Raw genomic sequence first — 27,299 nt, 5'->3', positions numbered from 1 at the left:
TCTTTTTTGGGTACACAATAGAGTCTAAATAGATACACACGGGTTAGGTACAAGTCTGCAAACTTGAGGATTCTAACTGAATTACAAAATTGCCTACAAGGGTCTCAATGCTTGATGGCAGCCTCGGTCGCCTTCATAACCTTGGTACCAAGATCCTGGTTCACATGGCTGAACAATGCTATAGACAAGTCAATATCAACACTCTCTTATCAAGACGTAGTTTGAACATACTGTATACTTCGTGACGCAATTTAGATGACTTGACTCCGCTTATACTACCAGCAAGGTTCGCAATGACTCTGTCTTGGTGTCCCGGTTCACGGCCGATCACCTCCCACAACGCAGCAGGCTGAATGAAATCATCATCTGTGATATGACTGGTAAAGGTCGTAACTTCGCCGACCCATTGCTCGTGCTCTGTGTGTAGGCTCAACGACTGGGGACTGCCGCCTTTTAGCTCCTGGTAGAACTTGGTAGGCTGGAGAGAGGAGTTGACATAGTTCGGGTCGCCACCGTAATTGCCGTCCATCCTCATCTTGCCGTCTCTCTGGAAGGGGCAGTACACCGGGGCCTTAGCTGCATTCGTGGGAATTTGCTGGTAGTTGACACCAAGTCGGTAGCGTGCTGCATCGGGATATGCAAACAGACGGGCTTGGAGTACTAGTTTAAATGATGAGTATCTAGGCTTCCAATAGTGGGTTGATAGTTAGCTTACCAGGGTCGGCGGAAGCTGAAAATCCCGGTACCATATTCGACGGAGAGAATGCCGCCTGTTCAATGTCGGCGAAGTAGTTGCCAGGCTGTTTTGTATTAGTCGCGGCGTTGCAAAGCATAATGCTAGATCTAGGAAGCTCACGTTGCGATTCAAGGTCATCTTGCCGATCTTCCTCAGCGGAAAGTCCGTATGTGGCCACACCTTGGTCATGTCGAAGATATTCCACTTGTAGTTTTCAGCTTCAGAGGGGTCCATGACTTGGACAAAGACATTCCACGAAGGGTATTCTCCTCTTTCGAGGGCTTCAAACATGTCTCGAATCATGTAGTCAGGGTCCTCGCCGGCAATCTTTGTGGCCTCTTCCTGTGTGAAGTTCTTAACGCCCTGACAAGTCTTCATGTGGATCTTGATGTACTTGAATGAACCATCCTAATTAGGTGGGTGAGCAGATGAAGTATACTGTTTTGATGCATCATATTACCTCTTTGGTGAACTTGTATGTGTGTCCACTATAGGAATTCAAAAAGCGAACAGATTGAGGTGTTCCCCGATCGCTAAAGAGAACCAAGAGCTGATGAATTCCCTCGGGATTTCCAACATGGAAGCTAAAAAGTGTCAGCGAATGACGCGAAAAAACATCAAGGCCTGCACATACTCCCAGAACTAGATATATTGTCAGTTAAATCGAGTTTTGGAATAAGATGAGCGTGGAAATTAGTACATACCATGTTCGCATCGGGAAGATGAGACTTCGGGTGTCTCTTGTGAGAGCGGTTCATGGAGGGAAACTTGATGGGATCCCTAATGAAGAAGACAGGCTTCAAGATATTAGCAAATTTTTCCTTTTCTATCAGGGTTTCTGCTTACAGTATTATTGAAGACCCAGTCCAGATTTCCTTCGTCAGTATACATCTTCATTCCCCAACCGTGAACATCTCGCGATGTGTCAGCAGAGCCCGCTTCAGGGCCAACAGTGGAAACTCTGAGAAGAACAGGGGTCTTCTTTCCGTCCTTCTTGAGAAAACTGGCCGAAGTTATATCAGAGCAGTCGCCGATCGCTTCAAACTCTCCATAAGCTCTTTATGGATGTGGAGACACACATTAGCTTCGTGAAGAGAATGTGCACAGTCAAGACATAGAGGCCTACCCAATGGCTTTGGCGTGAACAACACTGTAATAAATATTGTTTTAGCAGTAATTCTCATTTTGCAATTGCGTCGCTCTTACCGCTCGGGAATTCTCTCGCGAGAGAAGTGCGCGAGAGTCTCAATAAGCTGGGTGTCCTGAAGCAGACCAAGGCCACCGCCCTGTCTATTTCGCATCAGCACAGCAGTGCTGCTGCTTGCGAAAGGGCAGCCTGTTTCAAGGTCAGCAATCTAAAATTGGACAACTCAATTGACGATGGCGGACCTTCGGCAAGAGTGTAGTACTTGTCAGCGGACATGGTGCGCTTCTAAATTTCTGTCCCCGCACAATTGGGATTATTCAACTAGAATGAATTGAGTTAAAATCCACTTAGTTGTCTAAGAGTATTTTGTAGGATATTTAAAGATCATATCGGTCTACTCCGACTGCAAACAACCACTATTTGAATACTTTCCTCGTCTTTGGGTTTAATATATGACATCATTGAAGTAGCACCGACCGAAAGGAAACATCAAACACGGAAAGGCGAGAACTCAATAAATGTCTTATTCCCATACATGCATATGTGGCGGCCCACGTTCGTCATCTGTAGATGGATTCTAGTCGTATCTATCGTATTGACTACCGGGGCTGCGTTATCCGAGGGTTTTGATTCAGTACTTGTGAAAAAGTAAAATTAATCGAAAAGATTTCATAATTTAGAAAGATTTGATATCATTCAATGCATCATTTGCTCGCACCAGAGCTTCCCTACGCGGCACTTTCTTTCACAATTGGTGTTACAGAGGTATCCGAGCCTCTTTTAGCACGGGCAAGCGCACTCTTGGGTACGAATCGCAGGCCAAATATGAGCATGCTAAGCACGAACAACCCCGCAAGGACACCCAAAGTCACCATTGCACCTATGACACCTGCTACTCCTAAGCTCATTCCACTGCCTGTAGTTGATCCAGAGGAGCCGGAAGATGAACCCGAGCCGGTGTTGTCGGACGTCGAAGAGCACATTCCAGTGGTATTCCCACATGACGAGCACCATTGCTCCTGCGATGTGATAGAAAATTCATTTGACTTGTCGACGAACTGCGCCCAGGGGAGCTCAAGTGTGGACTGTCCGAAAAGTGGGTATGTTTGCAGCTGTTCTGAGCCATCGATCGCAGATCCATTATGGAACAGGAAACGCACACTTATATCTGATGTCGAGGGAATCCCGGTGCTGGTGTCGTTCGTCACCAGCTCCCATGCCATTGATGAAGCGTAGTCGGGAATACCAGTAAAGTTCGCATTCACAGATGTAAGCCCAGCCAGACCGAAATAAGAAAGGAATGGCGCGTAAGCACCAAACTGAACATTCAGTTTGGATTTACCGCCGGATGTGATTGTTTCATTGAGGGCTGCAAGGACTTCGCCAGCAAGAGTCATCCCAGCGACAGCACGAATCGTATCAGAACTGTTGTAGGCCAAGTTGAACTCATGCTCGTTGGCGAGAACAAGAAGCTCTTGAACTGTTTGATCCGTGAGAAGGTCGGATGACGGGAAGGTCGTGGTGGAGTTGTGAATCAAAGCCACATGAATTAAATCCCAGATAGTGTATGCATTCTCGTAGCTCAGTTCGGTAGAGTTGAACGTTCCATTTATCAGCGGTTCAAGAGACTGGTAAAGGCTCTTGGTGGATGATAACAAGTCCTCATAGGAGCTTGAGGAGTAGTAATTATCACTGCTGAGCTCAGCTTTGTTGCAGGACGATGTGCTCTGAAGCCACGAGTTGTCCTCACTCCCGCTGCCGGACTGTACATCGGACATTGGGATCAGCTGGTAGCCGTTCATTGGAGATTCAATTGTTGAACCGTTGCGCAGAGTTTCTGTGGCGGCAGAACCAATGGGAGGATAGAGGCCCTGCAGGAATCCCTCTCCTGAATTTTCGATAACATCATCCTGCGGCGCACTAGCCGTGACTTGTTTCAAGTTGACCTTCTCGGTACTAATACCCTCAATTTGAAAGGATGAGTTGGATGAGATATAACGGTTGTGGAAAAAGGTACCGGTCATATACTCTTGATTGTACCCCAGATTTGTCAAATTCGTAGGTGGCCAGGATTTAGCTGTGCGATCCCCATGACGCTGGAAAACATAAGCCCCTAGCACCCTCTCTGCGTTGGTAAGATGTGCCAGGGCCAGAAACGCAAGCACAATGAGTGTATCAAAGACCGACATGGTTGATGAGCTCCTCTCACTAGTATATGTTCAAGATAGCAGGTCTAAAACATAGCGCTCTTGCGGTGAGCTTGCCTGTCGTATTTAACCCGCGGGGCCTACGTATACGGGCCCATTCTCGAGAGCGCTATATGGGGAGACGGAATCTCATTGTGTTCGGATGGCCACGGAAATTCTTACTTTGGCTTCAAAGGGTTCAGGCGTACCGGGGACACGGTGCACTGGGCGGGATTTGCCGAAGCTCGTATTTTCTGCCTGCTCTAGAAGCTTGTTTCCAGAGTTCCTTTGTCGAAGGTGATATCACCATTTGAAGCACAGATAGCATGGAAACACGACAGAGTAAGATACCTACTGAACCAATATTGAGAAATGCACCAAATCTGTGATATTCCAGATGCGGAAGTCCCCTGGGTTCTGCCCTAGCAACGCGGATGATACACCATTCACAAGTCAACTAGAAGCGAATGATGATAAGGGATCGATGGGACAAGCCTCCGCTCCCGCTTGGACGAACCAAAACAAAGCCTACTACGGCCTAGGTTCAGCAAATCCATGGTAGCTGGTGCATAAAGGTTGGCTGCTAGGTGATTTCGTATTTCATACTGTAAGACATTTTTTGAACGTATCTTAGAGTAGACAGCAGCTCCTCCTTTCGCGTAACTGATAGGACATTTGTGACCACGCCATTGATAGTACCTTTGGGCTCCGAAGATAATCCGATTGGATTATGCTAGGCTTTATCGGACTACCCAGTTCTATCGGGCCGTGTTCGCTTTCGTTCCCGATCAAGAACCCTGGATCATTGAAGGAAGATAAACTGCCCAGCCGTTTGGGAGCTGGAAATTGTTTCCAATGGAACTCTCGCTCGCATTCTCGCCAGGGCAATCCAATGAGTTCGCGTCAAATCGCCTATAATGCCATGTGAGAAGCGCGGGGAACGAAAAAGCATACGCCTTGATGATGACGTCATCCGTATTAGGGAAGCCCGAAGTTCATTCGAGGAATACTATTTCCTAAAGCTCGTTAGATTGAACTACATTAATTTATATTAGGCAGCTTCGTGGCAAACGTATCATAAGTCGTGGTTTATTAAGATCGCAACGAGAAGAAGCCTATCCCCCCACCAATCGGAATCATGGGCCAGATTGTTATCTTCGTCAGCTTATCCATACCTGCATGTTTTGCTTTTTTGCGCTTCATATCTATGTGGTATCAAGTAATTCATGATCTTGCTCATTACTGAGATTTCCCTTGCCATTGACGCTCCAGACTATCTCAGAAAGTCCAATCTTGTCAAGACTTCCTCGTCGATAGCTCGCCTGTGATTCTGCTTGCGAATGATTGTTGCTGCGCCATGATATCAATGTCCAATGCTCAAGCCGTTGCGTAGACAGCTTCCAATTCTTATGGAAGCGTAAGCTCCAGTCCTTGAATGCCTCTCACGCCGGGAGGGTCCTGAGCGCATGCATCATGCATGCCTCAACTCGTATCCGCCCCCCTCTCCCAGCCATCATTCTTTCGCCGAAGTACCGACCAATCATTGTTCTATGTTTGGCGATGCTTCCTTTGGCATTGGTTGTAATCAGTCACCAAATGTAGCTAGCCCTGTACCTACCCAGGATCCTGACTGATAGGCTGGCCCAAGGGATGTATCCCTGCCTTCAACGCCCCCAAGTCGTGAGGTCATTCCGATGCCTACCCAGCATTTCTCGGCCCATAAAATGAGATTTACTAGGTGTTTTTAATTTCCCAATTGGCGTCGGGGAAAGTTTGAAAGATCTCCCTGGTGGAATTTTCGCCACAAACACATCTACGGCTTAACTGGAATATAAGGAAGCCGCCAGGTCCCGCGTGGGCGCCTTCTGCGTAAATCTAGAAAACCAAATTCTCATCATTACCATATAACTATTCGGACTTATTGTCTCAATCTCTACCCAAGATGGAGCTACCTGCTCAATTAGATACTACCAACCGCCCCGATGAGTGGAAGATTGAACAAGGCATGGCAGGCCACAAGCTGCCCATCCTTGACCAATCCGAAAGTGACACCGTTCACATTTACCCTCCGGTGGACATGAAATTGACGAAGGATGAGGAGGCAATCGCATCAGTGGGTAATCGTGCCAAGCTGTTCGCCCGCGAACGTAAAGGCTGGAAAGGGTACTGTCGCTCAATGCTTCTATGACTCGACATTAAAGGCCAGAAAGCTAACAACAAGTAATAAATACAGATATGTCGAGTGGGAGAACTACCCGCAGAAGAAAGATAAAGCACACAAGATCCTCACGTCGCAGACATTCGATCCATGTCCTGATTTCAACTTTGGTCCAATTCCAGGAACCAACCCCGTGCTTCCGGGCGACGACTTCAAGGAGTGGCACGCTGCCCTCGGTGGCGAGCTTACGACCGCTTCAGACGATTCTTGGAGGTGCGTTTTGAAGGAGAAGCATCCCGATATGCTTCATCTCCTCCAATTCCCTTACAATGGGGAACCACCAAAAAGGCTAGTCACCTCTAAGGCGATCACACCCAACCCCCTCCACTTTGTTCGAAACCATGGTGGTATCCCACTCATCGACAAAGAAAGTTGGGACCTTCAATTGGACGGGCTGGTGCATAATCCAAAGACATACAAATTCAGTGATCTCATGGATGAAACCAAATTCCCACGTATTGAGAAGACGGTCACCATTCAGTGCTCAGGAACTCGTCGTATTGAGCAAATTTCCTTGTACGGTGGTCAAGGAGACGAGGTTCCCCAAGCGCCGTGGGCCGAGGGTGCCATTGGGACAGCTCGTTACGTCGGTATTAGCTTGAAAAAAGTGATTAAGGATTGCGGCGGTCTCATCAAGCCGGCCAAGCATCTCGAACTTTATGGTGCTGAGACTTACGTCAAGGATCTCGAGGTGGGCAACTATGTTGTCAGCGTGCCATGGTCCAAGGTGAAGGCCAATGAGGTTATCCTCGCCTGGGAGATGAACGGTGAACCCTTGCCTAAGATCCATGGGTATCCGATGCGAGTGGTTGTGTTGGGATACATTGGTGCACGAAGCGTCAAATGGTTGTACCGCATCAAGGCCATTGAAAATCCTTCCCTCGCTCCCGTCCAGAGCAGGGAATACCTCTACTTCAACCAACAGGTCGGCAAGTACAACCTAAGACCCACGGATGGCATTCAGATTCAGGAAATGCCAGTCAGCTCAGCTATCATGTCACCCTGGACCAAGCAAGCCATCGTACACCGAGGAAAGATCAGATGCAAGGGCTGGGCGTACTCTGGTGGCGGTCGTTGGCCCGAAAGAGTTGAACTGTCAGCAGATGGCGGTTTCAGCTGGTACGACGTGCCACCGGAGAAACTGTCCAAGAAGGGCAAATGGACCTGGCGTACCTGGGAGTACGATTTGCCCTGCGATGTTGAGGGATGGATTGAGATTGTGTGTCGATGCTGGGATAACTCCCTCAATACGCAGCCACTGAATGTGCGCGCGGCCTGGAACTGGGGTCTGCATGTTACGTCTTCGGCACACCGCATCAAGGTTTACAGCATCAACAAGAGTCGGGAGCTTACCAGGAGACGCTTGGATAAGTATGAGCAACTCGGTGTTCCGTTGGCTCCTCTTACTCGCTACGAAATTGTGCCAGGTCAGACAGATGAGGAGTACGAGGAGTATTGGAAGGCCCATGAGCCACGGGATGTTGATGAATGATGTGGGTTTCAGAGACCCAGGGAAGAGCGTTGCTATCCAGACAAATTATGTCATCTTGTCAATCAATGTTGTAGCAAAATTGAGCAAAGCTAGCAAATCAGGAGGGTTCACGATCCCCTAGTATTCTAAGCAGCAGGGGCCTTGCAGTCACCCTTGTGCGTGGACCAGTCTGCCTTCTGGCAAGCCTTCGAACAATAAGTAGTCTGCTTGCATCGACCACAACGCATCAAAGACGTATCCAAAGAGGGAGTAAATCCACAAACACCGCAGCAGCTGGTGATGCTTCCAGCCAGCTGATCCTCCGGGATACCCGCCATGGCCGCCGCAACCTCACTATAGAATCCACGCCAGGAGATATTAGCCGCCTGAGTCTCCTCGGCAGGGGCGACAGTCACGGTGCACAGTTCTTGTCGAACGCCCACGGCAGCAAGTCGGTTGGAAACAGCCTGGGCGAGGCCTTCGTCAGTTGTACTCCAACTCCATGGTGCCCAGGGAGTCATGCTGTCTTCCATGACAAACTGCAGCTGGCCATCAGAATCGAATCGTGTGACGAACGACTCGAGTAGTAGAGGAACGATGACGTTGGCCTGTTCCTCAAGGCTGAGAGGTGTGATGCGTGTACGGCCTTCAGTATGTCTGTGACCGTTGAATGGATTGGCGAGGAAGACAGCGTTGCCTGGAACCATAGGCAAGGACCTCACTGAGAAATGGTAGTGGTTTGGGATATCACCTAGCCCAAATTGAGGCCGGCGGAGAGCGTTGAATGCTCGCACACGAGTTGCTGTGACGCTCGACATGGTTTTGGGATGTTGGGCTGTTGGTAGTGTGAAGATTTGTGTGAGAGTCGCAATTGTTTTGATTGAATTTTGATAAAGACCCCACTAAAGCGGTGAAAAAATGACCATGCCACGTTTGTTCCGCTTTTGATGGTTCTTTGTTGAAATAATTCCAAGCCTTTGAGGATTTTCAGCGTGACAACTTCCCTTGTTGGACCCACAGGAGCTTATCTACGTGATTGCGCGATAACTAACCTTCCGATCATACAAGCCTAGATTGGTGGTGGTCTGGTATGAATGAGCTCATGAGCAACTGAAGGAATAGAGGATAGTGCTACCCATGAAATGAAACGGTGAAAAGAGCGACGAAAGGGGATTTGAGGGTAGTATAGCGTAACAATTATGACGGTGAGCTTTGCTGTTATGAAGTGATAAGGTAAGTGGCAGAATAGCGCTCCCGCAAGCGGTCTGGGAAATGCTCGTCTGCCGCGGTTCATGTCTTTGTTATGTTTGATGTCAAATCATTGCGCGGTCGAGATCGACTTGATATAATGAATTTTAATACGTAGATAATTTTACATGCGATTATAGTACCCTCTGTCTTACGTTGATTTGTTTCGCTTTTACTAGACTTACTTTCGAAGGCCATGGTTAGCCACAACAATTTGGCTCGCGACCACGAGATTGGTACAGCTTCTATATATTTCGCGTGCATGGTTTGATGTCAATTGTTGTCAGAAGTCACACGCTGTTCATCGAGAATCATCATGATGCTTCCGTAATCCTTTCAGCTTAATTTCGCCTGTTTTTCTAATCCACCCTGGGAAATGAGTATATTTGGAATTATTGAATATACCTAGGCATGGCTCAGGATAATCAGATGCTTTCCGGTGTAATATAGTTTGATTCCGATTCCGATGGTCCCGGCACCTTCGTTATCGTGACATGTTCCGCCACAGGAGATATCTCCTCGGCTGGGGACAACGATGCAATGGAATTCTTATCAGTTCCTTCAATGAGATTCCAACCGTACCAAAGCATCTCACTCAAACGCTTGGCGAAGTCTGATCCAAGGTCACCGATAAGTTGCAAGCCCAGCTGGCTGTAGAGGAATTTGTCTCGTCGTCTGAACTCCAAATAAAACTTGCAACTCTGACCTAAGGGAAAGATCGCTGCATGGCCACCCCAGGACTTCATATCATTCGCCATCCAGTACGGAAGAGAGCGACTAATTTCATCGGTATAGAACTCCGCAAGCAAGATGTCTTCATTCGTGGCGGCTCCAGATGGAGATAAACAGTGGATGTATGCCTCCGCTTGACCGATCAAGGTTTGAAGTATGGATAATGCAGACCAGAAAATACCGTGCACCCGAGAGTTATCGAGCGAGCTAAACCTATAAGGTGTGCCGAACAGATGGGTTGATGGAGGTAGTTTGGTTATAAGTGTTTCACAGGTGGATGGGCGACCACCGATCAAGTCGACACTTGACTCATACCATTCGAATAGCTTTTGTCTGTGCGTTATGCAGTCATATAAAACGATTCTGCAGGCATCTCGGTTGGAGCCCACAATCGTAGTGATCGCATTGATGAAGGGTGAAATTTCCGACAGGAGTTGTAACAAGTCGTCAACCGACTGGTCTTCGCTGGACTTCAAAGAGAATGGAAACTGATCCGCGGCCAAGTCGATTGCTTCCTTTTCTTGCAGTGGAGATAACGATTGCAGCTGAGAAACATGGATCAGTTTAATCACTTCAAAATGTGAAGAAATCGACATACCAATCGCATTCTATGGAATGCTACATATAGCTGTTTTATTATAGGATTTTGATTCGCGCGGTTATGACAGTACTTCAGGATTCCGTTGGTGACTTTAACTTGGTCGAGCCATACTTCAAGGCCATGAGGGCAATGGCATGACTAAACAGATTTTAGCTCGGTTAGATGAACAGAAAAGCAACATGGGAGGTATCCTACCACTAGTTGTTGGAACACAGCAACAGTATAGACAAGCTCATCGCTGTAAATATTGCGCTTCCGGTTAAGGTGAAGTGACATATGGTGTATCGCACTGTTGTATAGCTGAAGCCCATGGTGGAACATGCTGTTATCATTATTGGCTCTGCCCAGAAAGATGCAGGCCTTGGCTGCAATGGCCTTTTCAAGCATTATAGGTTTGTTCGGAATGGCAGAGACGCCCGAGAGCAAGCTGTACCATGGATCAAGCGCGGTACTTCCCAAGACATTTTCAGGAAAGTAGGTATTGATATATACTGAGAAGAGCTGCTCACGCTTTGACGGGCCATTATGCACAGTGGTTGGTTGTTGTATAGTCACTGGCCTTGCGCGGCTAAGATATTGAGGCTGGGTCTGGGTCTGGAGCGCAAAGCTTTGTTTGGAACCCGCCGGCTTCTTCTTCTTTTTCTCCTCCGATTGTGTAGTGGATGTATTGTGGAGAAAAATGCGATATTGATCATATCCAGGGCATTGAATGCCTCGCTTCATGCAACGTTCACATTCTGGCTCTTGTTTATCGCACTAAGTCTAGTCATTAGCATTGACATCACGTAATCAAGGGGAAGACGCCGACCTTGACTTTCCGCTTCTTGCAATTCTCGCAGCCTGTCGACTGCCACGGTTTACCGCCCATATCCGTAAAGATCAATGCACAGTATTATGCACATCGGCTGGGGTTCATGGGGCCGGGAGTGGATTGAGGGGCGAAGGCTTGAGAAAGGGTGTTGGGTTGGGGCCGTAGTTGGGGGCCAAATATTGTTAGCCGAGCGTTAACCTCCAGTAAAGACCCACTGTGTGGTCCACTCATGTGCATGAACACCCAATGATGCTGCCAGCTTGGGAGGAGGGTGAATCCCGAGACCCCGACGAATTCCAGACCGCCTGCGTTGAAGGGCGCAAATTGCTACGATGATGCGAAAGCCTGATATTAAAGACAAAGTATGAAACACCTCAATATCTTCGGAGAATATAAGTGGGTGCCACTCTAATTTGAGCTGTCAGCCGTGTCTCCACAACCCCCACATAGCCATTGTAGTGCTGACCCGAAATTTGGGTGAATTTGGATGAACAGGGATCGTCACTAGCCTCAAATGTGCTCTGCAAAAAAATTGATGGAAGGCAATGCTGGCTTTATTTGATATTGGCAGGTGACAATATTCAGTATCATTGCGGGACTTCAATAAGATGTATTTGAAACATGTGAAAGAACCAGTGTGCATTGATGTTCGTTCCTTTATGCTTATCTACCAAGTCAGCGATAACGCCTGGATATCCTCAAATGTATGTTCGCAGATACTCTCCAAGAGCCATCATTGCCATTGCCTGTCCATATGGCATAGCTGTCACAGCAATATTGCGATAATGGTCCAACGTGTCACCCATACCAGTTCCGAAACTGGTATTCTGCAATTCACCATTCTCGTCAATTGAATCCAGCACTGCCTTGATGGCACTCTCCGCAACATCGCGGTACTGTTTTCCAATATAGCGTTTACGCATACCCTTGAGAAGACCAAACGCAAATCCCGCGGTAGCAGAAGCTTCAATATATGAACCTTCATCATTGTGATCCAACAATGTGCGCCAGTAGCCCGATGGCTCTTGTAGACCTTGCAAGGCATGGCACTGAGCATCGAGTGTATCTTCAAGATAAGTCTTCAGCGGATCGGTAGATGGAAGCTCCATCAGCTCAATGATCTCCGGGATAACAATGGTGACCCAACTGTTACCACGAGCCCATTTAGCTCCCGCGAAGTTATGACCACCCTCCTCGAATGTCCAGCCATGGTAGAAGAGACCACTCTTAGGATCGCAAAGATACTTGACATGTATCAGTAGTTGTTTCTTCGCCTCGGTAATATAATGTTCGCGACCGAGTAGTTTGCCGATCTTCACGAGCGGTAAGACCGTCATCATAAGGGTATCGTCCCATAGCTGCTGCTTGTGCTCCATCGCGTAGGTTTTGTGCTGCATACCGCCGTACCGCGTACGGGGTAGCTCGTGCATTGCCCATTCAGCCCATGTATCTAGCCAAGGGAGGTAGATTGGGTTTTTCGTTTTCTCATAAACGTAAGCGAGGGTGAGGAATACTGCCATTGTGTTGATATTCTTTGTTGTTCCCCCTTCGACAAACCTTGCTGCAAACCAATCTTCGATGATGACAAGTAGGGAAACATCCCCCGTAAACTCGTAGTACTTCCAAATTCCGTACAGGCCAATAGCGTGGGTCCACTCCCAACCATTCCAAGATTTGGTATCAATTATGCGACCGTCATCTAGGTGGAGGAGGAAACGACCGGTTTCGTCTTTAATGTTGATGAGATTTTGTATGAGACTCTTGATGGTGTTGTGAACATCCGAGGCACTCGGCCGATCTGAAAGGGTGTTCTTGACGGTAGACATGTTTTCCGTGACGGCAAGTCTCAGAGAGGTTAGAGGGGACTCGATTAACAGAATGTAGAGAAATGAAGCCACGAGGCGGCTTAGATGTCCAGCTTTTTTCAAGACAAGTACCAAAACTGTTTTGTTTGCCGGTCTGCAGTCTGATCATAGCCAATTTGGAATGCTCGGTCTGCTTTCGGCCGTTATTGCACCGAGAGAAGGAAAGAAAAGATGGCCAAGCAAGAGGAGAAGGGCTTGAGTGTAGAATGGCGCTCGCTTACAGCGCAAACCTCGAAGACCCTCTTTGTTTTAATCGTTATTTTTCCGTCTTGGCAAATCCTAATCCTTTCCGGGATCAAATCTGGGGGTGGAGAATGCGGGGTCAAGCACTAGCCAAGAGAAGATCAGTGGGGTACACACGCAGGACAAGGAGCCTTGTTGACTCCCTTGGAGCTTACATTCTTGGCATGTGACATGTCACAGGATGCATACTATATATGGAAATATGGGGACTTTATCGAGGCCGTCCAACTGGAAAGCAGTTTTTTCTTTTCCTTGGGACTCAATACGTGCACTCATCATTCGTTGGACTTCAGGATGTCCGCTCTAGAAGAAAGCAAGACAAGCGATGGCAGGCAAGATGTGGAGCCCGCGCACCTGGAACATGTCACCACCGATATAGAGGACTTGAAAGCTACCCAGATTGGTGATCGTGTTGATGACCAAGTTCAAAAGTATGCGGCTATGGGCCGCGTGGATATAGACGAGCCTACGAACCGTCGTCTCCGTCGTTTGATTGACCGTCGAGTGCTGGTGATCATGGTTCTTACGTATCTGGTCCAAGCGCTCGACAAAGGAACATTGTCCTTCACTTCTATCATGGGGTTCCTAGATGATACCCACGTAGACACCAATCAGGTATGTTATTGAGAGAAATCTCAGGATTAAAACTGACAGAATCCAGTATGCGTGGCTATCCACATCGGTCTATATTTCTATCCTGGTGGTTGAGTATCCAACCAATTGGATCATTCAACGCGTGCCTATTGCCAAGTACCTTGGATGCAATATCATCATCTGGGGATGTATTCTCGCTTTACACTCCAGTGTGAAGAACTTCGCTGGAATTCTGACAGTGCGGATCTTGCTTGGAGTTTTCGAGGCATGCGCGCAACCGAGCTTTGTTCGCCTGTCTAGTATGTGGTATAAACGTTCTGAACAGGCAGAGACCATCACATTCTGGTATGTGGCATAAATTGCAAGGTTTTTCATACACTGATGCTTAATAGGTATATGATGAACGGTTTTCAACAGATGATCGGTGGACTTTTGGCATACCTCTTCAGCCTGATAGGCGCAGACAAAGTACTTAAATCTTGGCAGGCCCTCTTCATCACCTACGGTTGTGCCTCGGTCCTTTTTGGTGTCTTCGTTCTTCTCTTTATGCCAGACTCACCTATGACAGCAACGTGTTTCTCCGAAGAAGACAAAAGACTAATGGTAGAGCGCGTTCGAGACAATCGCACAGGAATTCAGAACAAAAAGTTTCGAAAATACCAAGTCTACGAGGCCTTGTCAGACCCTCAGATGTGGTGCTACTGTGGAATTCAACTTTTCACCACCATGCCCACTAGTGGACTGGGCACCTTTGCAAACATCATTATCAAAGGATTTGTTTTTACAACACTCCAGACACAGTTGCTCTCGATGGTCCTTGGAGCATACATCATTCTTGTCCTTCTTACTTCGACATGGCTGGTGAAGAAAACCCAGCAGAACTTGATTGTCATGGCAGCTTATTGTATACCGTAAGTTGCCCGTCAAACCTTTGAACAGACCCTCCATTGGGTTGACACTGAATATTGGGGAACTTCAGATCTTTCATCGGTACCATTGTTCTCATGACCGTTCAAAACACCAATGTGGCGACCAAGGCAGGCTTATTGCTGAGTTATTATATTACACTGTCGTTTTGGGCAGCACAGACCTTGACATTATCCTTGATCTCCCGCAACATTGCTGGTCAGACGAAAAAATCAACCGTCATTGCAGCCAATTTCATCGCTTGGGCAATTGGAAATGCGATCGGTAGAAATCCCTCTTAGTGCGTCCAGAATTGAACACCGAGCTAAACACAATCACAGGACCTCAAATTTTCCGATCTAATGATGCACCACGCTATTTTACGGCATTCAGCGTCCACCTTGGCTGTTACACAATTCTGGAGTTCATTCTTCTGTTTCTCAGGTTCCACCTCAAGAAGCAAAACACCATGAAAGATCAATTGCAGGGTGTGGAACACGATTATTCTCCGGAAAGCGGTGACCTTGATGGCTTTGAGGATCTGACAGACAAGGAGAATCTCCGATTCCGATATGTTTACTAAACTTGAGAGCACAGCCTTTTGAGAGGAAAAAGATTTATCCATGAACTTAGTAATGTCAATACAGTTGATAGGCTCTATATCGCTTAGGAATTGGAATCGCGAGAGATTGTGACAATCAGTCTAAAGCATCTCAGAAGGGAAGTCAACCACTTTATCGCGGATATAGTCCGCAAATCCCTTGCCGAATCCATCCAAGCGACTAGAACTGCTCACACCACGCCCCAGAATACCATATACCACAAAGTGTACGGCATGAATGTGGGGAAATTCAACACGCTCGATGAAGAAGCTATCATTCCAGTCCTTGGCGAGGAATTCGCGCATGCGATCTCTGCTCATGTAAGACCGAAGCCAAGACCAGTGACCTGGGTTTGTGACAAAGAAGCCAACATTGAGGTTTCCACCCTTATCTCCCGATCTAGCGAGAGCGACGTCTCCTAGTCTGATCTGTTTGAATGGGCCTTTGAAGTCCTCTGGGGCCTTGGTGTCGTAGTTATCCCGAACACCAAGCTCTTCATATTGGGGAGGGTGGCCTGTTTCGTAGGAGCTAATTGTGCTGGGCCCATCCACGAAGTTAATGGCCTCGGGAATTTGGGACTGTTTGATGAGTGCGGGATAGTAGGCGAGGAATGGTAAAGGAATGGCAGTGCGGGTATCCCTGGATGCATGAAAGCCTATATGGAATTGAGTATTCAGATTGGGCGGCAGTAAGAGAGAATCATGACTTACCTGAAAAGTGTTTTAGAGAGATATTACCCAAGGCCTTTGCTACCGCTAGCACGGCCTTGTCATTGCGAGATGTGATGTAGACTCGAAGATAGGTGGTGCTCTCCAATTGGGAAGCTGGATTCGGAGCAGGCGTTCCGACTCTAAGGTTTGATAATTCAGCACGTTTGTTCATTACAATTGGGGACGGGGGTTCGCTTTGTTATTTACCTCTGGAATTCAAGAGTCTCAATCTCCTTCTTCGTTTCATCTGGGAGGAAATGGCGAATTTGCTTCTCGAAAAGATCCCATTTTTCGGCAGTGGCATATCCGGTTGCATTGATCAGAACCTGTGCTTCATAGCCGCCTTCATAGAAGACAGCAAATTTGGTGGTCGACGGTGGTGGACTACCTCGAATTCCGGAGACGTGGACACTAAAGGCATTGAGCATTAGTATATACGAAGAAGGATCCTCAAAATTGCAAGCCACTTCGAGATCAACATACCGATCTTCGCCCGCATCTTTCACCTGTACGTCGGCAATATGAGCACTGACATCACTGTTGAGGTACGTCGTTCCCTGTAACTCGTACAAGAACTGAGAACGAACAGTATCCGCATTCACCATGCCTTGTGTACCAGGATGCTTAGTGATAGTGCAACTTCCGTCGGCAGCGATCTCTGCAATTGGGAAACCTGGAGCAATGAGATTGTCCAAGGGATACTTTTCAAAGCCGGCAAAGTTGCCTCCGGTCACATACGCTGAGCACTCAATCAAATGTCCTGCAATCAAAGATCCCGCAAGATTGTCGTAATCGGTTTCAGACCAGTTGTGCCAGAACCAAGCTGCAGCAATAACGGGGCTGGCATCTGACACTCGGCCACAGATGATGATATCAGCGCCTCGTCGCAGACCGTCGACGATGCCCCGAGCTCCCAAATACGCATGCGCGGATACCATTGGAAGTGGGTTTCCATCTTTGGTATTCAGGAATGCGTATGTGAGGTCCGACGGAACGACGGACGGGTTTCCTGAGTCAAGATGAAGCAACTCCTCTTTAGTAGCGGGCATATTCGGGCCGACTTGAGCATATAGATCATCACCCGAGAGGAACGCAACACGAAGATTGAGGTTCTTCTCGTCAACCTACATAGATTTTCAAATGAGTTACCGAAGCTTGTCTTCTGAAAGTGTTCTTTACTTACCAGGGCCTTCACCCTCAGAGCCAAAGCTTTAGGATCCAGGGCACCTCCATTGATGGCCACTCGAATGCCTTTCTCAGCAATGACGTCAATCGTCTGTCGAAGTCCTTCCCAAGCTGTCTCTTCGTATCCAGGATGCTTCCCGTTTCTCCAATTCAAGGCATTGTTGGCTAAGTTGACCTCTGCGAGCGCACATGTCAATGCCTGTTCGTTTGTGATCAAGAAAGTTTATGGGGTGTCAAGATGCGCATACCTGCGAGATAATCACCAGTGATAAAGTCAACATCTCCCAAAGTCGCTTGACGGTACATCTCATGTGCGGGATCGCCTGCCATGAATACAAGGTTAGCGGTGGAAGTGAATGAGGTTGGCTCACTCACCATGAAACCCAGAGCAATTGGCCACCCTGACGGGTCGCTTTTCCTTTTCCTGCAACATTGAAGATAGATGAAAGTGCTTTGTTGATATGATAAAAACGTGGGGTGCTGATGAGTATGCGGTGGCTTGGAGTGGTTGTAGACTTATTGCCGTTACCTCAACAAAACCAATGGTATGTTTCCGGGGCGAGAGTGATTTATGAACGAAAATCAACAACGATCGTCACACGGTATTATGTGGGGTAGTATGCTCCTCGGCTTGACGGGAACCAAGCATCGTGGCGTTATGCCCAGCGGAGAGAGATTCCCGTGGGCCATGGGCCGTGGGCCGTGGCCCACCCCGTGGAGCCGTGGCCGCCACTAGAAAATGGATATATTTCAACTAATAGGGGAAAGAGCGACCCCGCTCTAATTTGAATAAACGGGAACAGTTGTTTGCCTCGGGAAGTGTTGGGCACCTTAAAGTTCACCTAAATCTCCCCATCCATCCTCCCGCCTCCTCGTTCTACTTCACCAGACAAACCCATACGTCATGTCGAACACGCACGAAACAATCCCTGGTACCGATATATATGGACCAGGCACCTTTATCGATAAGGAGGTACTTCCGGTACCCGAAGATGCCCGTCGAGTATTCGAATTCCTGGCCTCTATCACACCCGGCTTTACACAGGACAAGGCAGCATGGGATACTGTGAAATTTGAAGGACAACCTAAGCCCATGGTCCAGGGACCAATCAAGTCACCGGTAGTAGCAGCTGTGCTGCATGCCATGGCAGGTCTGGTTGGAAATGAGCTGTTGGAGCTTCGGGATGGTGCCAAGGTGGTTGACAACAAAGTGACAGTTGATACAGATCACGCCGGGCTCTGGCTTGGCTCTGTGTTCACCACCCACATCAATGGCTCAGAACTTGGCACACTCGCACGGACAGGCAAAATGAACTCGCTGTTCAAAACAGACATGGAGCGGGGGGTCTTTGCAGGAATTGCGAGCCGCACCACTGCTATCTATCAAACCAAGGATCCGAAAGTGTGGTACCAGCTCCACGGTTCTCTGGATGCCAAGAAAACACTCGAGACCATGGGAATTGATGCCAATGTTTCTTTCGACACACCCCAGGGATACTATGACTACATCCAAAGTCATATAATCAAGTGGAGTCCCGATGAGCTTGAGATGCACAACGTGCGCAATGGCCTTTGTGGAAGCATTTGCTACTCGCCAGAAGGTTGGAGGAAGACCGAATTTGGAAAGCAGTTGGCGAAGCACCCCCTGGTGAATGTCACCGAGCAGACATATGCAAAGCCTACGCCACAAGTTTCCCTGCCTAAAGTTACATCCGACCGTCGACCGCTTGCCGGGATTAAGGTATTGGAGATGGTACGGATCATCGCTGGTCCTCAAGCAGGCGTTGTTCTATCATCATACGGAGCCGATGTCATTCGGGTTAACTGCAGCCGATTGGTTGATTTGAATGTATGTTCATATGCATGGTTTCAGCCACAATGGCTAGCTTAGTCAGTGACACCGCTAACAATTCTTGATATAGGTATTGCAACTCACGCTGAACGCTGGAAAGCGGACCATCGATCTTGATATTACAAAGCCCGAGGATATTACGCGTTTGCAGGAGCTAGTTGCAGATGTTGATATCTTCCTTCAGGGTTTCCGATGGGGCTCCCTTGGTCGCAAGGGGCTTGGGCTTCATGATCTTCTGAAGGTTGCAGCCGACAGAAACAAGGGAATTATCTATGTTGACGAGAACTGCTACGGACCCGATGGCCCATTCGCCGAGCGCCCCGGTTGGCAGCAAATTGGAGATGCAGCATCTGGAAGCTCCTACGTCATGGGACGATCACAGGGCCATGAAGAGGGAAAGAGTGTCCTGCCACCTCTTCCTGTTTCGGATATGATCACTGGCATCGTGGGTGCACTTGGTGCAATGATTGCAGTCCGAGACCGTGCCATCAAGGGTGGCTCGTATCATGTTGCAACATCCCTGGTAGCTGCGGATAACATTGCTCTCGAGAAGGAGGTTGGTTTGTATCCTCCTGAGGTTATCAAACAAACAGCGGAACGCTTCGGATTCCTTCCAATTACACCGGACCAGTATGTTTCCGAGGTCTTGATGACAGTGGTTGATGGCTGGAAGAGGGGACTTCCAGGTTATCTGGATGAAGACTCTAAGCTTATGATGACATTTGAGGATGGTTATTGGGGACGCCAGTCGATTATGAAGCCTGTGGCCAGGCTTGGCATTGACGAGGCAACACCCACATGGACTTCTGCACCGGTGCCAAGCTGCCACCATGATCGGGGAATTACCTGGGCGTGAATTCATGCGAGATTCAATACATCCTTAGCGAATAGCATAAAAAGCCGACGACCTTATTAGGGAGTTCGGGAAATAGATATTGCATTACCTAGACCATACTTCATTTCACTCCAAATCAAACACTATTAGACTAGATGAAATCCTCCGGTCTGCCTTCATTGATTCCCGGTGATGGCAATATGCCAGAGTATGTATCCTGCCAGCTCCAGAACGGAGGAATGGACCATTGTGGGTTCATCAAGTCTACCATAGAATCGCCTTCGGGATCGATGACTTGTTGAAGCATATTATCCCCGCCAGTATTCGTAGATTCTCCCTGGGAAACAGAATCGGTATTTATGCCACGATAATCCCCATTGGTCCTTGATGCGGGTCGCTCGGGCACATCCCGGCGAGAATTGCGAATAGCTCGCCTCGCAGAGATTTCCAGGTCAGAGCAAACACCCAGAATAAAGTCAACATAAGTGCTTGGCTCCTCAGATGAAATGTTTGTAAGGAATGCGACGGTGTCACGAACCATCCGGAGATCATCGTTGACCATTTCATGGGTGGGATGAGACGTGATTCCCAACGCTAAGGCCACGGACGCTGTGGCAAAAAAGTAAAGAACATTCCTTCATGAAAGAAAAAAAGGTAAGCTAGGTTTCATTTTGAACAGTCGGGATTGACTCCATACCATTTATAATTAGACCCGAAGGAACGAGTATATGGAAGTAAAGCCACCGCAGAACGGGCTGACTCGAGAGATCGTCGACAAATATTGGCAATGTCAATATCCACTTTATGATCGTTATTTGGGGATGTCACGTCGGTAAAAGAGGATGTCCTTGGCAGTTGTCGGAGGTTTGCACAGCAAGAGTGGTACGTAACGTGCATTCGGATGAGATGCTGCAGGAAGTAGGTTGGTTCGAGATTGAACGATTTCTGGGGTCGAAGTTTTTCCGGTATTGAATCTCTCCAGGTGAAAAGAGCTTCTTCGCATTCCATTGCTGACCTTATCGTCATCTCTCGGGGCTGTTTTTCTGTAGCAGCGGACTGAAAATGACGATATAGACGTCTTTGAACAAGTGCTAGTTGAGCAGCAAGACGCAGGAAATTTATTTCAATACCAGCTAGACAGATGATACCTCGTCTATCCGAAGGTAAGCTGGCTGGCAATGGGGTGTTATAATCCTCCAATTCTTGGACTGGTGGACGGCCAACTCTGAAGGAGATATCTGCATCCAAAATGAATGCAATCCAAAATATTCGTCGTCTTTGTTCAGTTTCAGACGCATCCATGCCAGCTATCGTGTTTCTATGCAGTCCAATAGAATGTGATAGGCGTATCGCGGCTGCAGAAAACATGAACAAGGCCTGGGCATTTGGCGTACCTTGGAAGTACAGTGCTAGCCCCAGTAGTGCCTGGACAGCAGATAAATCTGCATTTCGCATGAATAACTCAACGACAACGTTCAAAGCATTTTTGATATGTCCCAGGGACATCTTCCAGTCATAACTCTCATCGGATGCCGTTTGTGCCCTTTCCCTATAAGAGAAGCCGAGAATCACATTGAGCAATGCCCATGAAGAAGGGTTTTCATCTGGGTTCCAGGAGAATTGCCTTTCTACCAATCTGATGAAAGACCTATCATCAACTAGTGGTATAGCTTGGTTAAATGTACCGAGAAACTCGTCCACCAGAGCCAATGTAGCTTTCTTGGATGGCAAAATTCGGGTTGTCCGTTGCTCAAACGGGTCTTGAAGCATCCTGGGGATCCAATTTGTCAAGGGCCAACGGCTCGAACTGCGTTGAACTGCAGTTTCACCATCTGCTCTAGAATCCCTCGTGCCATTTTGACCACCCGGTTCAGAATATGGCGCATTGAATCCAGAAGAGGCCCCTAATTATGGAAAGTATGTTAGATCAAGCAATGGAGAATTCATCACTGATTCTGGCAAGACCAACCGTAGAATCGCATCTTGCCATCTTGTGACTGAATGACGTATGAGGGCTGATCATCATCATCATCATCGCCATCCAGAAGGGCGTTTTCGTCTCCCAAACGAACACGTTCTTCCGAGAGCCGATCATTTGCCACGTTTCCAGATTGACGAGAGTCAGGGGCTTTTCTGCTGGTGCCCCGGCTGTATTCAGATGAGATTCTGTCTTCGAGGATCTCCTGAGGGGATCCTTCAAATTGACCTCTCCGCTTCAAATCATCTTCCATGCGCTTGAGCCTCTGTTCTAGCTCTTCAACATATGCCCTGTGGAGGATTATTAGAATTATTAGGGTTTGGCTAAAAAGGCAAGCTAGGTTGACCAACCGGCTAGATCTCTGATTCCCCTCAAAAACGTCTTGAAATGCACAAGGAAGACCGAAAGTATGGCACGTGGAACAAACAGGGCGTTTACCATCGCACTTGACTTTTTTACGTCGACATGTGGTGCATGCCTAAATGGAAGTTACCTTACTGGGCTTCAACCTTGGAAAGCTTGATCATTTTCCACTAACCTTGGCACAGCGTATCTTCTCCACACGTGAAGGTTGAAGCTGGTTCATATTTCTCTCTTAATATTCGACCGTCGAAGACGATTTTCAGTAGCCGAGGAATTGGGTGTAGAATTAATATCTAACGAGAACAGGCATTTTGGAGAATAAAACAGAAACAAGGTTCATGGGGCCCTGCCCGGCTCAGGAGAAGAATATTGGTATAGGGGAAAGGCATATGAATGTTAGGAAACTACTAATTGCCGGGTAACTCCGGGCAGTATATTAGGTAATCTCGGGCGGTAGCCTCACTTCAAGGCGGTATAACACATGGTAAACTAACGCCACCTGCAAGCCATACAGCCCTCGATTTGAACCTCGAAGTCTGGCTTTGATCTTGAGATCGTCTGGTCGAATCATTTCTCTTTTATTGCGTAGTGAAATAGGTTTTGTGAGCCTAACTTATGGCTATGGTGTGGAATAAATATATATGTTGGGGGACTAATACAATTGGACACTTTTAACTTTGCATGCAGCGGGCTTGGCTGAACTCATGAGCTCTGGCGGCGTAGGAGTAGGCGTGCCCATAGCGGGCACTGTATGCGGTTTAGCGCGGGATCATCTACACATATCAACCAACAAACCTTCGAGTGCATATATCCTCCATTTTCCCCAGAATACTCACCAAAATGGCTGAAAAGGAAGACAAGGACGAGATTCGCGATCAAATCGCCCAAGAGCTTTCGCAAACTCCCTTTGCATGCTCCTCACTGACTCGGCTGTCTGGCGGCACTGCCAATTTCGTCTACCGAGGCACACCAGCCTCATCTCCGGATTCCATCATCATCAAACATACAGAAGGTTATGTTGCTTCCAATCTGAGTTTCAAACTTGATCCGAAGCGATGCGTTAGTTTACTTCCTCCAATGGGTAATGAGTTCCGTACTAATCGCCAAATGTAGCACTTCGAAGAAGCCATCCTCCAAGCGCTGGATGGCCTAGCGACACACTCGCAGGAGAACATAACTGTGAAAACGCCCCGCATTCTCCACTTTGACAAGGAAGCAAATACGCAAGTCATGGAAGATCTTCCCAACTCGCTCGATTTGAAGAGTTTCCTTCTCTCGGATTTAGCCAAAGGCGTGTCAGAGGTTGCGGGCCATGCGCTCGGTCGCTCGGTCGGAACTTGGCTGCGGACATTTCACGATTGGGCCGGTAAACCCGAGCAGGAGGAGTGTCGATCTTTGCTTGGTCAAAATGAGTCTATGAAACAGTTGAAGTTCTATGTCAACTACTCTATGCTGATGGACACCATTGCGGACTTCCCGGGTATATTGGAGGAGAGTAGAGGTGTTTTCGAGGAACTGAAGAATTTGGCGGCAGCGGAGATGAAGAAGAGTGACCATGAAAATGAGATCGGAATTATTCACGGCGATTTCTGGACTGGAAAGTAAGTCTTTTTCATTCCTTCAAGCTACAAGCCCAGGTGGGTGCTGATCTAATCAGTGTACTCATCCCGAATGTTCCACTCGGTGAGAAGTACGACACTACACTCTTTGTTATTGATTGGGAACTGTGTCAAATTGGGCCCCGGGCCCTAGACCTTGGCCAGATGATCGCGGAGCTGTACGAAACGAAACTATTCAAGGACGTGGAGTGTGGAATGTGGGTCATCAAGGGGTTCATAGAAGGTTATGGACCTCTTAACGATGAGATGGCCTTCAGGACTGCGATGCACGTCGGTGTTCATCTTGCTGTTTGGGGGAGTCGAGTTCAAGGATGGGGCACACAGGAGCAGGTTGAGGAAGTCGTGAAGGTGGGGAGAGACCTTATTGTGCAGGGATGGAATAAAAATAAAGCGTGGTTTGAGGGAGGGGATTTGGAATGTCTATTTCAGAACCTAAGTTAAACTCAATAGGCCTAGCGAACTTAAAGGTTGTCCATTGGACCGAAGCTTTGGAGCCTGGGACGTTACAATGACACAGAATTTAAGAGTTAGCACACTTCCCGCTCGTGCAAACAAGATCATCAGAGCAATCGTTTTCGGTAGAGCAAGAGGCACCTAAGCAATGGCCAGACCAAGAGCATGTAGTGGTCGGGGCAGAGCCAGTAGTAGTCGATGTTTCAGAGCCACCAGACAAGCCGAGGTCCCTTGCAAGGGAACTCATCAGATTGTCGCCCATAGACCGCAGAGTGCTGAAGTTGGTGATATAGTTCTTGTTGAGGGCGCTACTTGGGAGGACGGAGTCTTTACCCGTGAATAAAATGTCTTTCGATGGTCAGCATTTGTGTATCGTGCGCATAACCAGCTTTTCTGAACTTACATGTCACATCGACGCTACCATGACCAGCGTTTCCATTTAAATCATCATTCGGGAAGCAGGTCCGGGCCATGAGCCACGAAGCCTCTCCAATGACCTCAGGATCATCGCCATCGGAATCACCATAAATACCGTAGAACATTTTCCCATCACTGAGATCTCGTTATTATTGATTCTTCTCTCAATAAAATATGTCGTAACTCACCAGATAACTGCACCGATATTGTTTCCGGGAAGGACACTCTGATAAGTTGTGCCAAACTTGTCGGGTATCACAATCCACGGGACCTCATACGCGGCCAAAGCACCAAAATTGGTCTCAGACTGTCCGTCTTGATTTCCCTATACATTTCTGTCAGTATTCATCTAACTCATTTGAAAGTCGGAGCATCCACTCACTTTACACTTGTAATCGATACCATCGCAATCAATATCCATATCGGCAACCCAAACAAAGGCAGCACCCTTTCGCATTGTTAATTGTGACACGAGCCTAAATTTCGGAAAACTTCGAAATCGACGTACCTCGCTGAACTTGGACCAATCACTGTGAATAGTGACCTTAGCAGCACCACCGCTATTGTTGATAGGATATGTTGCATCCTTCGCAGCAGTGCTAGCCTTAGCAGCAGCACTCTTCAGGGCAGCAACGGGGATAGACGTGGCAGCAGCAAAGTAGCTCGAAGGAGGCCCGGCAGTTGGGTTATTATATTTTGAGCCATCTACAGTCTGAGCGACCGTCGGATTGACCAAAGCCAAAGATGCAACTAAGACTGGGAGTAAGAATGCCATAGTGCCAAATGTACCTTCCTTGAATGAAGTATCAGATGAACTGGTTGTGATATACTAGGCGAAGGAAACAGGGTCCTTTTATAATCCAAGTCAGAGGTTGAAGGACCCATGTTCTGCGCAGATAGCTTTGCCACTTTAGTCCTCATAAGACTTGCCACGAGCTCACATGCTGTTTTGAATGCTTTGACGGGGCAGTCTTAGATTCTGGTCCCTGCATGAGGAGCCGAAGCTAACCTGAAGGAGTAATTGCTCTGTTTACTTTGAGTAGGAAAAGAGGGCGCATCAGCCTGAAGTAAGCTAGTGAGCAGCGCTATGTTTCAACGTTCTTGTGGATTGTCGTATTGAGGCGCTAAAGAAAGCATGCTGCTCAGCTGAAGCATACTCGAAGGGCCGTTGAAAAGATTGAACACATCCGCATTTCACTTCGAGCTATCAATCACGAAAGAACACCAAACACTGGGAGGCATTTTCGATTTGCCATCCCCATCTCAAGTATACCCAAGCACTTGGCTTTGCTTTTGTTACAGTCTGAGTCGCCCCTAGGACCCTGGACCCTGTTTCGGCCCCACCACGTGCCCTGGCGTCTGCAAACACGGATGGCTATTGGCTAATGTGGAGTTTATTAGGAACCCGGGGAAACCGAAGTAACATCATAAAGTGTGGAACCCACTTGCCTTTCGCAGCCGAACGATCAAAAACGGACTGGCTTACGCTAAGCAATGTGACACGGTATTCGAGAGGCTTATGCAGACGGGGTCGTTTCGGCACATTCGTGCCCACTCCAGGTTTACCTAAGTCCATCAGTGCATAATCGGCGTTAAGGGTCCATACCCCAGACTTATGTCTTAAGAGTCCCCACCAAGGTCTGATCAAAACCAAAGGCAATCAGTTTCGGAGTGAGAGCGATCACTGATTGGAGCTGAGGCATGACCTAGGAATTTAGTTCTCAAAATATGTCTTATGGCTTACCAATTTTGCGAAGAACACAACTTTACTGATGATCTGTGGTCTACAAAATCCATCCATTGGGCAGGTGATGACACCGGTTTAGCGATGCACTATATCCCAAGAGACCGAAAGAACAAGATCCTGGGGCTCGGAAGCGACCGCGTCTTTTACAAAATTCCACCCAAAAACATAGCTAAGATATGCGGAGCTCGATAGGACAAGAAGCACTTAAAGTTGAATTTCCGGATGTTTTCGTTGGTACGAGATGTCTGACTTTCCATTGTTGTTGCCTGAGGTTGTACCAAGGGATGGGGGACTGAACCCTTGCTTATCTGCATGATGGACCATTTTCTGAGGTGAGCCCTTGGGTTTGATGAAAATAACAATAGGTTCAAACGCCCATGGATGTTTTAGAGCACGATAATATATGAAACTTGTCGTGCTTTATCGGTCTCTGTATTTGCAAGGTTGTTGTTTCAAATAGATTATGCTGCTGCGCTTGATATCTTCCGGATTAATTTGATGTAATGCAACCCAGATTGCACATATTTTTGATAGTCATTTTCAGATAGGAATGTATTGAGATGATAAGATAAAGTAAATTGAGGGGCAAGGGTAGGTAACCCTTGGACCTCGGTTTCCTATGCAAAGTGCCCAACGTTTCAGCTTTTGTACATGAGGAACGGGCCATGGTCGGACTCCGGGATCCCGGTACTCGGAGATCCTGTCAGCTGTACAGTCATCCAAACACAATGAAGAAAAGAAACATCGAGGAAAGAGTCCAAAGTTATTGACAGATGGTAT

The 27,299-nt window shown here is 47.7% G+C and overlaps 12 protein-coding genes across 12 annotated transcripts; 4 read left to right on the top strand and 8 right to left on the bottom strand.

The window, feature by feature from the left end:
• Positions 1-104: 104 nt before the first annotated feature.
• Positions 105-2,159, bottom strand: N7503_003574 (catalase; the record flags this gene model as incomplete). The annotated part of the gene is made up of 11 exons (XM_057063121.1): positions 105-178; positions 232-660; positions 716-800; positions 857-1,144; positions 1,197-1,320; positions 1,371-1,378; positions 1,441-1,533; positions 1,583-1,793; positions 1,863-1,886; positions 1,943-2,072; positions 2,126-2,159. The coding sequence occupies 11 exons, from the start codon at positions 2,157-2,159 to the stop codon at positions 105-107; spliced, it is 1,500 nt and encodes a 499-aa protein (XP_056924036.1).
• Positions 2,160-2,611: 452 nt separating this feature from the next.
• N7503_003573 (uncharacterized protein) lies at positions 2,612-4,072 on the bottom strand (the record flags this gene model as incomplete). Its single annotated transcript, XM_057063120.1, has 1 exon — positions 2,612-4,072. The coding sequence occupies one exon, from the start codon at positions 4,070-4,072 to the stop codon at positions 2,612-2,614; it is 1,461 nt and encodes a 486-aa protein (XP_056924035.1).
• A 1,939-nt stretch (positions 4,073-6,011) lies between these two features.
• On the top strand, positions 6,012-7,779 carry N7503_003572 (sulfite oxidase; the record flags this gene model as incomplete). Its single annotated transcript, XM_057063119.1, has 2 exons — positions 6,012-6,232; positions 6,303-7,779. The coding sequence occupies 2 exons, from the start codon at positions 6,012-6,014 to the stop codon at positions 7,777-7,779; spliced, it is 1,698 nt and encodes a 565-aa protein (XP_056924034.1).
• A 125-nt stretch (positions 7,780-7,904) lies between these two features.
• On the bottom strand, positions 7,905-8,576 carry N7503_003571 (zinc finger MYND domain-containing protein; the record flags this gene model as incomplete). The annotated part of the gene is made up of 1 exon (XM_057063118.1): positions 7,905-8,576. The coding sequence occupies one exon, from the start codon at positions 8,574-8,576 to the stop codon at positions 7,905-7,907; it is 672 nt and encodes a 223-aa protein (XP_056924033.1).
• Positions 8,577-9,431: 855 nt separating this feature from the next.
• Positions 9,432-11,207, bottom strand: N7503_003570 (Zn(II)2Cys6 transcription factor domain-containing protein; the record flags this gene model as incomplete). Its single annotated transcript, XM_057063117.1, has 4 exons — positions 9,432-10,283; positions 10,337-10,477; positions 10,535-11,095; positions 11,148-11,207. 4 exons carry the CDS (start codon positions 11,205-11,207, stop codon positions 9,432-9,434), a joined length of 1,614 nt encoding a protein of 537 aa, XP_056924032.1.
• Positions 11,208-11,848: 641 nt separating this feature from the next.
• On the bottom strand, positions 11,849-12,976 carry N7503_003569 (glycoside hydrolase family 88/105 protein; the record flags this gene model as incomplete). The annotated part of the gene is made up of 1 exon (XM_057063116.1): positions 11,849-12,976. The coding sequence occupies one exon, from the start codon at positions 12,974-12,976 to the stop codon at positions 11,849-11,851; it is 1,128 nt and encodes a 375-aa protein (XP_056924031.1).
• Positions 12,977-13,552: 576 nt separating this feature from the next.
• N7503_003568 (2-ketogluconate transporter) lies at positions 13,553-15,341 on the top strand (the record flags this gene model as incomplete). The annotated part of the gene is made up of 5 exons (XM_057063115.1): positions 13,553-13,873; positions 13,920-14,197; positions 14,245-14,763; positions 14,832-15,043; positions 15,100-15,341. 5 exons carry the CDS (start codon positions 13,553-13,555, stop codon positions 15,339-15,341), a joined length of 1,572 nt encoding a protein of 523 aa, XP_056924030.1.
• A 120-nt stretch (positions 15,342-15,461) lies between these two features.
• On the bottom strand, positions 15,462-17,688 carry N7503_003567 (acyclic terpene utilization AtuA family protein; the record flags this gene model as incomplete). The annotated part of the gene is made up of 7 exons (XM_057063114.1): positions 15,462-16,015; positions 16,071-16,210; positions 16,278-16,481; positions 16,554-17,194; positions 17,254-17,432; positions 17,504-17,578; positions 17,631-17,688. 7 exons carry the CDS (start codon positions 17,686-17,688, stop codon positions 15,462-15,464), a joined length of 1,851 nt encoding a protein of 616 aa, XP_056924029.1.
• Positions 17,689-18,159: 471 nt separating this feature from the next.
• Positions 18,160-19,963, top strand: N7503_003566 (CoA-transferase family III; the record flags this gene model as incomplete). Its single annotated transcript, XM_057063113.1, has 2 exons — positions 18,160-19,104; positions 19,178-19,963. The coding sequence occupies 2 exons, from the start codon at positions 18,160-18,162 to the stop codon at positions 19,961-19,963; spliced, it is 1,731 nt and encodes a 576-aa protein (XP_056924028.1).
• Positions 19,964-20,093: 130 nt separating this feature from the next.
• On the bottom strand, positions 20,094-22,506 carry N7503_003565 (Zn(II)2Cys6 transcription factor; the record flags this gene model as incomplete). Its single annotated transcript, XM_057063112.1, has 5 exons — positions 20,094-20,577; positions 20,640-21,846; positions 21,912-22,210; positions 22,271-22,398; positions 22,459-22,506. The coding sequence occupies 5 exons, from the start codon at positions 22,504-22,506 to the stop codon at positions 20,094-20,096; spliced, it is 2,166 nt and encodes a 721-aa protein (XP_056924027.1).
• Positions 22,507-23,123: 617 nt separating this feature from the next.
• N7503_003564 (uncharacterized protein) lies at positions 23,124-24,343 on the top strand (the record flags this gene model as incomplete). The annotated part of the gene is made up of 3 exons (XM_057063111.1): positions 23,124-23,342; positions 23,397-23,884; positions 23,941-24,343. The coding sequence occupies 3 exons, from the start codon at positions 23,124-23,126 to the stop codon at positions 24,341-24,343; spliced, it is 1,110 nt and encodes a 369-aa protein (XP_056924026.1).
• Positions 24,344-24,422: 79 nt separating this feature from the next.
• N7503_003563 (glycoside hydrolase family 75 protein) lies at positions 24,423-25,547 on the bottom strand (the record flags this gene model as incomplete). Its single annotated transcript, XM_057063110.1, has 5 exons — positions 24,423-24,703; positions 24,759-24,907; positions 24,961-25,097; positions 25,155-25,220; positions 25,281-25,547. The coding sequence occupies 5 exons, from the start codon at positions 25,545-25,547 to the stop codon at positions 24,423-24,425; spliced, it is 900 nt and encodes a 299-aa protein (XP_056924025.1).
• Between the last annotated feature and the right edge of the window lie 1,752 nt (positions 25,548-27,299).

The sequence above is a fragment of the Penicillium pulvis genome, assembly GCF_028828015.1.
Source record: "Penicillium pulvis strain IBT 33274 chromosome Unknown contig_1_segment0_segment0, whole genome shotgun sequence".
In the NCBI taxonomy this organism is placed as follows: Eukaryota; Fungi; Ascomycota; class Eurotiomycetes; order Eurotiales; family Aspergillaceae; genus Penicillium; species Penicillium pulvis.
This window is presented reverse-complemented; position numbering and strand designations above follow the sequence as displayed.